General features: G+C 41.3%; 1 protein-coding gene across 6 annotated transcripts in view; it reads right to left on the bottom strand.

Moving 5' to 3' along the window:
* Nucleotides 1-13,121, bottom strand: part of PTPRG (protein tyrosine phosphatase receptor type G) — a 610,478-nt gene that overhangs the window by 75,429 nt on the left and 521,928 nt on the right. For 2 of the 6 annotated variants that reach the window (XM_038410556.2, XM_038410555.2), the window contains exon 14: nt 6,805-6,891. The exons of the other annotated variants lie outside the window; for them this stretch is intronic. In XM_038410556.2, coding sequence (XP_038266484.1) covers nt 6,805-6,891 — 87 coding nt within the window. The remainder of the gene's footprint in view (nt 1-6,804; nt 6,892-13,121) is intronic. 6 annotated transcript variants of the gene reach the window in all.

The following is a 13,121-nucleotide window of genomic DNA, read 5'->3' as shown; positions in this document are numbered from 1 at the left end:
CAGCTGTCCTGACCACTACCTGCAGTCAGCTAGTGCTGCCTTCCCACTTTTTGGGCACCGTTGAGCGAGGCTTGTGGGTGCTCAAACTTGCACCAGGTGTCGGCAGCTGCACACATGGGGCACTAAGGTGATTTAAAGCCACTTTCGCTGACCCCTTGTTCTTGTGTGGAGCACAAGAATGGATGAACTAGGAATCCGGCCTCTTACATCTTGAGAGCTCCCTACCCTGCCTAATAACAGTGGTAGGCAGGATCTACCTGTTTCTGCCTTCAAAGGAGAAGCTATTTTCAAGGCTCAGCTACACCTTGTTATCCTCCACTGCAGGTAGGAAGTCTAGGGCTTCCTCTCTTGAGTTATCACAGCTCAAGGAGGCATTGCCAGATGAGAGTCAGAACATCTTCTATGAAATCCCTGTTGGGGTTCACCCCAAATTCCAGCACCACTGTCTTCCGAAAGGCATAACTGTCCCCCTCATTGTTCAGAAATTTCTCAGAGAAATTCCAAGTTCATAGAAATGCAGGACTGAAAGGGATCTCGAGAGGTCATCCTGAACTCATGGCAGGACTAAGTATTACCTACACCATCCCTGACAGGGGTCAGGGCCGGCTCTACAGTTTTGGCTGCCCCAAGCAGTGAAAAAAAACCACCGCCGCCACGGCTGGCAAAGGGAAGAAGCTGCCACCGAATTGCTACTGCACCGGGCGAACACAGAAGCTGCTGCCGAATTGGCGCCGCAGCTGGAGGATCTGCCGCCCCACGCACCTGCTTGGAACGCTGGTGCCCGGAGCTGGCCCTGACAGGGGTTTGTCTGACCGGCTAGTAAAAACCTCCAATGACGGAGATTCCACAACCTTCCTGGGAAATTTGTTCCAGTGGTTAACTACCTTGACAGTTAGGAAGTTTTTTCTAATGTCTAATCTAAACCGCCTTTCCTGCAATGTAAGCCCAAGAATGTGTTTGGGCAAGATTGGGCTCACTGTTTAGTTTTGCAGCTGCCAAGCTCACCTGTGTTGACCTCCAGAGCTTTCAAATGAATCCATCCATATACAATGGACATTACCAATAAAATAATCAGCAGTGAAATTGTTAATGTTAGCACTGGGCTTCAGAATTAAGCCCCTTTTGAGAAGACTGCAAGGTAAAAGAACAGTTCTCTCGAGAGATGTAGAAAGTGAATTGGCTTGCACTCTGAAGGAGATCTCCAAAACCAAATGAAAACTTAAAATCTGCAATCCTGCAACACCACAATCCATAGGAACCTTCCATCAATAATAAAACATGGAATTTTCATTTCCCAGTGGCCCTGCCTATGGGTTTGTATTATAAATAGTGGTGAAATATGAGCGTTCCTCATACCTTCCAATGTGCCCAGCTGTTTCTCAAGCAGAATGCGACAGAGAAGGAGGAGATTACGTATTCAGATGTTGTGAGATAAAGTAGCCGCTGTGAATGTACATAAAATATTATTCTTGTCCTCAGCTAGAAAATTCTGTGCATCTGGTATAAAACTATACTGCAGGGACAACAAGCTTCCTTTCTGGTAGACTCCACCTATTGCTTTAAACTATACAATGGGGAACTTGTTCCATGTAGTTTTGTAGATAACAAAAACAGTGATACTGAACTCTAAACCTCTGTTTCTACAAACATTCAAACGAATTCCCTTTGATCTTTCTTCACAGATTTTTGAGAAGGCCCATATGCTCCAAGAGCAGATGTAAATTAACATATAGGCTTTTTAATGCAGTAGGCATTTTCTCACTGTAATGGCATAAGAACGTTTTTTGCCGTCACATTTTTTATTAATCAGAGAACACATGGCATCGCCCAGTGTAATCATCATTCAGGGGTCACCCCAACATGAGCCCTGGCGAATCAACAGTCAACTGAAGTCATGTAATTCTAACACCACTTCCTAGTCCCTTTTCTTCCCATAGCATGTTATCATAAACAGATTGTTTCCACCTTCACTACAGTCCGTGGAGGATGGAGGGACCTGGAAGCAAGGACTCTGAAAATCTGCTTCCTTGTGGCAATTTCTATGATTCTGGTATGAAGACTGAAGATTTTCAGTTTTAGAGCAAAAACCAATCATGTACTAAGGATGGGCCAGATGAATTGTGGGGCCCCATCAGCACGGCCATTCAAGGAATTTTAGTCACCTCAGCCCCCACATTAAGCACTGCTGTCCTTAGGAACGAAAATTTTTTGGCATTCTCTCTCCTTGAAGCAATCTGCGTTAGGGCTTGAATTAAGCTTCCCTTTTCCAGAAGAGCTGAATTGACATTTTGAACACATCGTGAGTGGAGTGGTTTCTGAAGTGCCCAATCATCTCTGAAGAGACACTAAGGGCCTGGTACCAGCTACTTATTCAGAGATCATAATCATTACAATAAGCGTCAGAAAGAAAGACTGGATTTACCCTACTGACTGTAGCCAAGAACTACACATAAGTTGGCTCAGTGGTGATAAATGTCACGTTTGCAATAGGTTTTTTAACATGAAAGTCCATAATTTGCTTCCCAGGGACCTAAGCTTGATCATCTGGAGACTTAAACACATTTACTGAAGTCTAATGAATAGAATTAACACATCATTTAAACAGGGACTAATATGTATGCAAATTAGAAAAAGTTAAAAAAATAACAGTTCAGCCCACAGTTTCAGAAAATGTAGATTGCATCCTTACAAAATATGAATTTTTGTAATTCACAGTCTCAGTATCTTCATAGCTATGTTATGAAATTAGGTGCTCTGCATTGAACAATATTGCATTAAGCTCATTTCAATTTTATATTTAAACTTGAAATTATAAAATAGATTATATTGAAACATGAATTATATAAATGCTAATTAAATACTTCATTAAATGACCAAAATAAAGAGGCAGACCAAACAGGGCTAACTTCCATTTGCAAATTTCCCTAATTACTGTATTTTTCTTTGGAAAACGGAAATTGTATTTCATGACTGAGAAAAATGAATCATTTATTCCTTGCCCATTCGGGTTTTTTTTTTTTACATTTTAATTTTTTTATATGTATTGGAATTGATCTCAAAGAGATATAATTAATTTTCCTGGGTAAATAGGTATAATATTAAATTACATATCACCAGAATCAAATTATGGCTGATTTCCACATGCAAATTATGTTACTTAATAAAGTTTCTTTAATAAGAAAAAAAACCCTGAATTATTATGAAACATGAGTAACTGCTATCAAATCCGATGGGTGTGTGTCACCCTAAATATCACAAAACATGTTCAAACAGGTCTGTAAACTAAATGCCACTGATATTTTATCGGAGATTCAACTCCCCCAAAAGGGAAAAGGCAAGGGTACAAGACAAACATATAGTCATTAGGAAACTGGGGAATTCAACCATTAGCTGAGACTACAAGTAGGATTTCTTCTTATGCAAAGTCCAAAAAGAGCTTGTTGAAGAAGACACAGATTGAAAGAAAAGCCCTTCAAGGCTAAAGACAGTGAAGAGAGTGGTGAGAAATAGTTCATCTGATGAAGAAGAAGCCTGTAATGATGCCAAGGTCAGGAGATTCTTGTTTTGCTGCTGTGTAAATGCTAGTCATGCAAGATAAAGAAGCCTAGAGTCAGTTTTAACTTTCGCACCCAGCTTCGTTAAAGTTTTGGAGAACAGGACGCATGAACAACCACCTCTGACACTCCAAAACCAGGCAATACTGAGGTGCACAAAAACAAATGGGGAATGTAAATAAGACTGGTATATATAATCCCTCCTTAGAACTCTCCTTTGCCATGATTTCTATCAAAAAAACTTGACAACGGTTAGGTCACTGGTGTGCAGAGACCATTCCCCATCATGCTGACCAATACTGTCTCATTGTTTTCTTGTACTCCCTCATCGGTCTGTCTGGATCCATCTGTTGTCTCTTGTCTTATACTGAGAGTGTAAGCTTTTTAGGGCATGGACTGTCATTTGGTTCTGTATTTCTACAATGGAGTCTGGTCCATGACTGGGGCTCCTTGGTGCTATGAGTGAGAGAGAGAAAGAGAGAAAGAAAGAGCGAGGAAGCTTTTATTAAAATAATTCAAAACCCAAGAAAATGAAGGATATGAGGTAGGACTAGGACAATACTTCCAGAAGTTTTGTTTTGCATCTGTAATATGGACACCAAGTAGCAATGAATGTTACCACGATTAGGAACTGAGTACTTCTGATTAGAAAACACAGGAGAGTAAAATACTGTAGCGTGTATTACCCTTATCCAATCACAACCTTCCTCCAGCATCATTAGTTTGTAATGTCATTGGCTGGCAGGAGGCAGAATAGATGCTATCCAAGCAGCAGTCTTTAAAAGTTCCCCTTTTTCCAGTTCTCTCCCTGCATCCTCTGTTATCTCTTTTAGCACCTGTGCTTCCATGCTTCCCTTACCAACATAGGCTAAGCAGGAAGGATGAAACTGTCAGTGCAGGTGGCTTTCAGAAATGCTCTCAGATTCTAGATGCCAGTTACTTCTCTGGCATGCAACTGCCCCATCTCTACATTAAATCCTCAAGCCCTGTGCTTAATTTGTGCCAGGGCTGAACCCCAGCACCTCTGGACTTGCTGCATCACTTATGAACGTAAAAAAATGGCTAGCACCCTGGCACCTAGTTCCTCAAGCCCCAGCACCTCTTACAAATTAACAACTGCTCAAGCCTGACAACTGAAAAAACCCTGGTTAACAAACCACAGATTCTATTGTTGCTAAAATGGCAAGAATGGCCATTTTAACTTCCCAGGATGGGTTGAGAGAGCTTTTTATTCTCCTCCTGCAGCCTTGCGAAGTGCTAAGCTTATATTCAAAGCACAAAGCCCTGTGCTAATACTCCATATTTATGAACAGAGGTGGATTCAATTTTCCATATACTGTGAGCGACTTACCCCAATTCAGAGCCCATGAAAGGCCCTCCATATTGGACACTGGACCCATATTAGCACACAAGGGGTGGGGGTGGGCACACAGTACACTGTGAATGGTACATAGATAGAATTTCTGGATCTCTGCAGCCCTGCAGAGCAGCACGTGGCACAGGCCTAGAGCAAGCCAGTGTGTTGGGGAGCATGAGAAGTGGGCTGGGGATATGGGGTAGAGCACTGTGGTCTAGTGTTTAAGGTACTCTACTGGGATTGAGGGGACAGGTGTGTTATTCCTGGCTCAGCCATTCAGCTGCTGTGGGATGTTGAGGCACATCACTTTCCCCTCTGTGCTCCCCCCCACCTTTGTCTGCCTTCTTTATTTGGACTAAAAGCTCTTTGGGACAGAGACTGTCTCTTGATATACGTATGCACAGGGAACTGGGCTTGTTTAGTCTGCAGAAGAGTGAGGGGGGATTTGATAGCAGCCTTCAACTACCTAAAGGAGGGTTCCAAAGAGGATGGAGCTCGGCTGTTCTCGGTGGTCGCAGATGACAGAACAAGGAGAAATGGTCTCAAGTTGCAGTTGGGGAGGTTTAGGTAGGGTATTAGGAAACGCTATTTCACTAGGAGGTGATGAAGCACTGGAATAGGTTACCTAGGGCGGTGGTGGAATCTCCTTCCTTAGAGGTTTTTAAGGCCCGGCTTGAAAAAGCCCTGGCTGGGATGATTTAGTTGGGGTTGGTCCTGCTTTGAGCAGGGGGTTGGACTAGATGGCCTCCTGAGGTCCCTTCCAACGCTAATCTTCTATGATTCTATGATTGTATATTAAGAAAGGAAGATAACTAAGATAACTCCTGTTCTTTATTATTTCATCCAGCGGTCTGATCCATTCTGTGCGTTCAGCTAGGTATATGAATGGATTGATTTGAACATTCCTAACCCTATAATTTCATACCCAGAGTGCCTCATGGTGTGAAACTAACTAGTGTTAATATTACTCTGAATGTTGCTATGGGATTGAGAATATGGCGCTTACATGATTACACTTTACAGTTACATGGGAGAGGACGAAAACATGATTTATCTGGCAGCTTCTGTTATCTCACTGTTTTACAATAAATGTATACTGGGCCAGGATGCATCTACTTGTATTATAGGATGTTTCATTCACAGTTCTTCCAGGAGAGTACTACCCGACTGAAACTGATCTGCTTATGAGACACCATATTATACAAATAGAGAGACTCTTTAGAGCATCACATAAAAGTATATAACCCAGCAACAGCTCAAACAAGGATGGGGTAATAAACTGTACCTTGGAGCACAGGAGAGAAAGAGGCTATACTGTCATTTTTTCCTTATTTGCAAAATGTTTTAATCTTAAAAAATAATATAAATATTTCACAAAAGAGTCACAATGACCGCTAATAATCTTTTTTAAATGGCCCATTTTCTCATCACCATTTTAAAAAGTCCAACTTTATATTAAGGTTCCATTTAAAAAGAGTTTACAAAGGATAAATAAATAATAGTGTTTTAATAAATACTCAATTGACATAACTTGGTATAGCATCCAATATGGTTATAACCATGCCTTATGGCCTGCTGTGACACCTTAATCATCAGCATCACATATTATGCATGTCCGAAACTCACTGTTTGTTAACCCTTTATAAACCAGCTATAAATAGAACCTTAATATGAAGTTTGACCATTTTAAAGATAATGGATCAAACTTATCAATGGTGTAACCCCTCTGACTTCAAGAGGGTTACTGCAGAAATGAATCTGGCATATATAACAGGTGATTTCAGAATAAGAATTCTGAATGAACAAATTTGGTTAATTTCACATACATACATACATAGTGAGTCAATCACCCCAGGCATTAAAAACTCCCCACCCAACCTGTACCGCCCTCACCTGCTCCCCTTCTCTGTTCTCTCCCCAGAAGGTGGCACTTCATGGAAACGTCGGGGTAAGCCCTTGGACTTTATTTTGTTACACTCTCTAAATAAAAAGAGACAAGAAGTGTATAAACAGGGTTTTTCAGACTAGCTGAAAACAATTCTGTACGAGTTCAATTGAGTGATCTACATGGGGAAAAAAAAGATACACATCCTCCCATTCAAATGATATCTCTGACTTTCTCTGCTCTTGTCAGACTCATTTTTAAATAATAAAGTTAAAAAGAATACAATACAATATTTTACATTGTCAGATTCTTTGCGGAGACAGACAAAAGGAATTCTAAATAGCTGTTAAATCCTGTCTGCCACTATAATATTTACTATTGTATAAAATTCACTCTATAGTCATGTTAAATATTTTATTATTAAATATGCATCAACATCTTTTGAATAAGAGCCAATCTAAAACTAGTCAAGCCAATGGAAGAGCTCCCTCTGACTTCACTGATCTTTCTCCTTAAAGTCCCTGGGGACAAGAAATTCACATAAATGATCTAAGGTTCTGAAAGTCCTAAGAGTGTAAGAATGGCCATACTGGGTCAGACCCAGAGCCTATCTAGTCCAGTATTCTGTCTTCTGACAGTGGCTGGTGCCAGATGCTTCCAAGGAAATGAACAAAATAGGGCAATTATTGATTCATCCCATCCCCTGTCATCCAGTCCCAGCTTCTGGCAGTCAGAGGCTTAGGGACACTCAGAGCATTGGGTTGAATCCCTGACCATCTTGGCTAATAGCCACTAGTAGACCTCTTATCCTCCATGAATTTATCCAATTCTTTTTTGAACCAAGTTATACTTTTGGCCTTCATAGCATCCTCTAGCAACAAGTTCTGCAGGTTGACTGTACGTTGTGTGAAGAAGTACTTCCTTGTGTTTGTTTAAAACCTGCTGCCTATTAATTCTTGTAATTGCCAGGATCGCCTCAGGCACCTTTTTTAAAAAAATCAACATTTAAAAAGTCTGTTCTGTTTTTTTTCCTTTAAGCAACATACCATCCATGATCTGACCAGCTGGAATGGCTTAAAAACAGGATTTTTCTTCCTAGAGTAATATTAAAAACTGTCTACAGCATATGGAATAGAGGAACCAAGACTGCTTTTATTCAGTCGTCTGGTTTATTTGAGGCTTAATTCTGAGTCTTTTTAACACTTAACATACTGCATCTCTTTTGCAAGCATGGTTACATATAACAATATCTGCAATAACATACAATTTCATCATCCTCATCCCTTTCCCTCAGGATGCTGCTAATTCCTTTCTCTTTTCATCTAGAATGTTGCTGCTCTTTCTAGGATGTCCGCAGCTGGCACTCACAGACAATGCCAGGTACAGTAACATGCAGAATCAGAGTTTTAGACAATACCTGGCGGCTCTAATAAGCAGCAGCTGTACCAAGCTCTCCTCTTTGTTACTTCAAATAATCACAACATCTATAACCTGCTGTCTCTGCTTTCAGGCTACCAATCTCTGTAGAACAGATCAAATGAAACAAACTCAGAACAAATTTGGTTTCCATCAACCTATGGGTTTTGTGACACAGTAGCTACATGCCGCAGTGAAAGGCAGGCTATGTCCACATTGCAGTGTGTCCCTTTGCTCAGCAGTGAATGGCTCTGGCAGAGGGAGGCAGCAGGGAAAGGTAGCCTGTGGCAGTGGGGAGTGGCCAGAGCCTTTCCCTGCTGCTGGAGCTTTTCACTTTAGTGGAAAAAGACTCCAGCAGAAGGGAGGTAGCAGGATACTGCACTGCTAAAAACAGCAGTATAGACGTGGAAAGTACTGATTCAGGGTATAAAGAACCATGTAGGGAACATACCCTAGGGTTTTGATATTTGTGCTTTACTTGCCTAAGCAGTACCTACTGTCCACTCTGCTCTTGCTACCCGTGCCAGCTGGGTGTACAGTGTCTACTCTGCATGCTGCCTAAGTGTAGACATATCTTTTGTGTCCTTTAACTTAATACACTTCCAAGTGTATGCACAAAGGCACTCTTAGCATGGAGTGAGTGTCCACACAAGGAGTTAGTAATTAATGCACGCTAACTACTCCAGGCATTCTCCCTGTGTAGACAAGCCTTCAGTTACACATCCATCCACCCTGGTTAGATACATCCTGCTCTTGTTTACTTGGCATAAATGTGGAGTTACTCCACATATACACTGGGACAAATGGGAGGTGAATCTATCCCACCGCACTGAGCTCTGCGAATCAGATTCACCTCCCATTTGCCTCAGAATACAGAGGAAACAGTGATTTGGAAATGCAATTAAATACATTTGAGCACATATTTAGAACTAAACAAATTTTCAGTCATGCAGGGCAGGTTGAAACAAATTGAAAACCCTGACACAGTCAGATCATGCTAACACCAGCATAAATGTGGAGTTACTACTAAATTTAATAGAATTACTCAGGTTTACAATAGGATGAGAGCAGAATCTGTCCCATAGTATCTTGAGATGAGTGAATAGTAATTTCTGCACTTAAAGTTCCTAAACAGGTTTTTGAAAACCTGTATATAAATAGTTGCTGAATTTTCTAGACTTCTTCACAGTTCCAGAAATGTCAACTAATGAGTTTTCTCTTTCTAAAGTTCTGGGTATCTTGGCTTGGCAAAACCCTCTTCATCTCTCCCACCTACTTTAAAAAAAAAAAAAAAGAACAATACATTTTGTTTGTTAAAGACACAAATGAGCATCACATCGTCTAATAGGAAAACTGACAGCTCTTGTAATTCCTATCTAAATAGCTTGCAGGGAAAAGTAAAACTAAAGTGGCTTAAACAAATGTAGAAATAACAGAAGGGGACAATTTTCCATCTCTCTCTCTCTCTCTCTCTCTCTCTCCCACACACACTCACTTCAGTCCTCAACAGATCATGTTTAAAAAGCAACCTTCAGCCAATGACTCTCTCTCTCCTTTTTAGTGTGTGTATGGAGGGATCTAATGAGCATGAGTTTGTTCAAAAGCCTGAACATATATCTCCAAGCCAATCCAGCAGCAGGGGGTGCATTACTATAACAACTGACAACTCCATGTGAATTCTCAAAGGCCCTAAAGTAGCCATTTGGGAAATAGTTACCGAGTAAAAATTTGCAAAGGAATGGCAGTATTAGGTTTCATGTGACAGGGCCCTCACTGCACTCAGCTGCACCTAACTATGTCAGCCATTCAAGCACAAAAAAAACATGTCACCAGCATCAGAGAGCAGCTGGGGAACCAGAAGAGATCATTTTTAGTTCCCCACAACAAGATTGGATCAAACACCACAAACTAACAACAAATTGAAATAGCTGCAGCACACCGTGCTTTGGGATTACAAGATCTTTTTTCCCCTGGTCTTCACATTGTTTTACTCTGAAAAGCTGAAATACAGACAGAAAAGTATTTATACGGATTGTCTTATGTTGTGTCTGAAGCATGAAGAGAACTCCGAGTGATGCTAGAAGCTTGAACGAGTAACCAACTGCTGCCCGGAGTTTCAAACTTAAAATGCAGCAATGACCTGCCATTTGCACAATGAGAGCTTCAGCTCTCCACAATATAGAAGAGGTAACTGATCAGAGATCTGCCACACCTCAATGAGCATGATCAGGACACCACCATATGTCCTGAGTAAGCAAGTACACGAAAGCTTATGCTCAAATAAATTTGTTAGTCTCTAAGGTGCCACAAGTACTCCTTTTCTTTTTGCAAATACAGACTAACACGGCTGCTACTCTGAAACCACACTATTTCTGTATCTTTACCTCTAGTGGCACCGAAACCAAATATGACTCGTCTTTTATATTGTATACGCCACATGCAAATAAATTGTGACATGATTCTCTGCATTGTCTAAACTGGGGAGGGAGAACGTGATGGTGAAACCTACTCAACTCCTCAGAAAGTGATGCTAGGCATCAGATTCCTCCATTTTTAATAGCTTCTCCTCTTTCAGATGGCAGTAATGAGGTGGAAGGACATGGCATACATCCCATCCCTACTGCTTCTTTGGTGAGGAATCACATGGACCAACCAAACTGCAGGGAGGTGGGCACGATGGACCATGCCACTGCATTCTCCACACTCCATGCAGTACTTTGCACATGTAGAAATGCAAAACCCACAGGGGGCTCAGACACCAAGGTGATGGGCTCAAGTATAAGAATGTAGGTAGATGCTGTACTGCCAGTGCATGGAAGGAGAGAACATCTGGATGTTGCTGACGCTGGGAAGGGGGAAGTTTGGAAGGTGATTAAGGAATTGCTGGTGCAGAGGGGGCAGAAACACTGAAGCTGGGATGGGGAATCAAGAGGCAGGTTCAGTGCTGATCAGTATGGGAGTAGGGGAACAGACGATAGTCTGGGAGAAAGCGAGCATGTTTGAGCACTTGGAGGAAGTGCTTAGGCGTCCGACTGAGCTCACATCTCTTCCTATGAATGTTTCTTCACCTCCAGCCTATGAGGCCACACACTGTGGTTCTGACCCACAGCTCCACTCTCTCCAGACTGCAACAGCATGGCTGTGGGAGGCTTTGTGCAGTCCCAACAGAACCACACCCACATTTTTATTCCTATGCCAACAAAACACACATGATTCTTAACTCACCCTCCTGGGCAAATTTTGCAGGTGCATCCACTGCACATGCTGAGACCTGCACTTGCATGTCAAAAGGATGGGTGTGGAAAACCTGTAGGTACAACTTTTGAAACCCATTGATTAGTTGTTTCCTAAGTCTTGCTGCTTCTTAACCTTTGTTAAAAATGCTAATGGTACACTTTTTGCATGATAGAAACTCAGCACTGAATTTGAATGATTACTTTTACTACACACAAATCTATAGTTTTCCTTTGAAAAACAATGTTTGGAACGGTTGGTCCTAGACAAGATCTTGGGGGAGGCTGGGGCAGAGAATGGAGAGAGAAAGTGTGTATGTGAGAGAGATGTAGCAGTCCTTCTTCTCATCATTTTGTTCCTATTATGGGAATATAGCAGATCATGTTTTCCAGCTAGGTTGACGGGGTCATTCCTTCCACATACAAGGAATGTTGCCACATCACCACCAAGGATGTTCACATATATCCACTGGTCTGCCAGATACCCACTGACATCCCAACATGTCCATACCAAACATACACAATGGTCATTTGGATGTCACCATACTTATTACTCTGTCTCATGCCCCTAGATAATACATGTGAAAAAGGTATGTCAATATAACTGCGTCTTTTTTTGTGAACAAAGTCCCTAGTGAAGAAATGTAGCCACATGGCAAACTGAAAATCATATAGTAGTAGAATCCATGGTAAAACAGATATGTTGACCTGTATGATATCATACATGAAAAATTAAGTTTTTCAAGCATAAATGTTAAAATTAATTGTAGCATTAACTATTAAGACTGTGATTCAGGAAAGCACTTATATCTGTGCTTAAATCCATCCCAATTCAGGACACCACTTAAGCACAAGAGACAAATCTGAGAAACGGACCCAGACTGATAACAAGCTGTTAAACTATACAGTAATAAATCACCGGGACCAGATGGTATTCACCCAAAAGGAATACAGATATGAAATTGCAGAACTACTAACTGTGCTGTGTAATCTATCACTTAAATCAGCTTCTGTACCAGACGACTGGAGGAGAGCTAATGTGACGCCAATTTGTAAAAAGGCTCCAGAGGTGATGCTGGCTGTTTACAGGCCAGTAAGCCTGACTTCAGAATGAGGCAAATCGGCGAAACTACAGTAAAGACACATAGGTGAACATGAATTGTTGGGTAAGAGTCAGCATCACTTTTGTGAAGGGAAATCATGTCTCACCAATCTACTAGACTTCTCTGAGGGGGTCAACAAATATGGGACAATCCAGTGGATACAGTGTAGTTGGACTTTCAGAAAGCCTTTGACAATGTCCTTCACCAAAGGCTCTTAAACTAAGCAGACATGGGGTAAGAGGGAAGTTAAAAGACAGGAAACAAAGGGTAGGAATAAATAGTCAGTTTTCAGAATGGAGAGAGGTAAATAGCAGGGTCTCCCCAGGGATCTGTACTGGGACCAATACTGTTCAACATATTCATAAATGACCTGGAAAAAGGGGTCAACAGTGAGGTGGCAAAGTTTGCAGACGATATGAAACTACTCAAAATAGTTAAGTCCAAAGCAGACTGTGAAGAGTTACAAAGGGATCTCACAAAACTAGCTGACTAGGCAACAAAATGCCAGATGTAATTCCATGTTGATAAATGCAAAGTAATGCACATTGGAAAACATAATACCAACTATACATA

Source organism: Dermochelys coriacea, chromosome 7 (genome assembly GCF_009764565.3).
Source record: "Dermochelys coriacea isolate rDerCor1 chromosome 7, rDerCor1.pri.v4, whole genome shotgun sequence".
NCBI classification, from domain to species: Eukaryota; Metazoa; Chordata; order Testudines; family Dermochelyidae; genus Dermochelys; species Dermochelys coriacea.
Note: the sequence above shows the minus strand (reverse complement) of the source record. Positions and strands in the feature narration are given on the sequence as shown.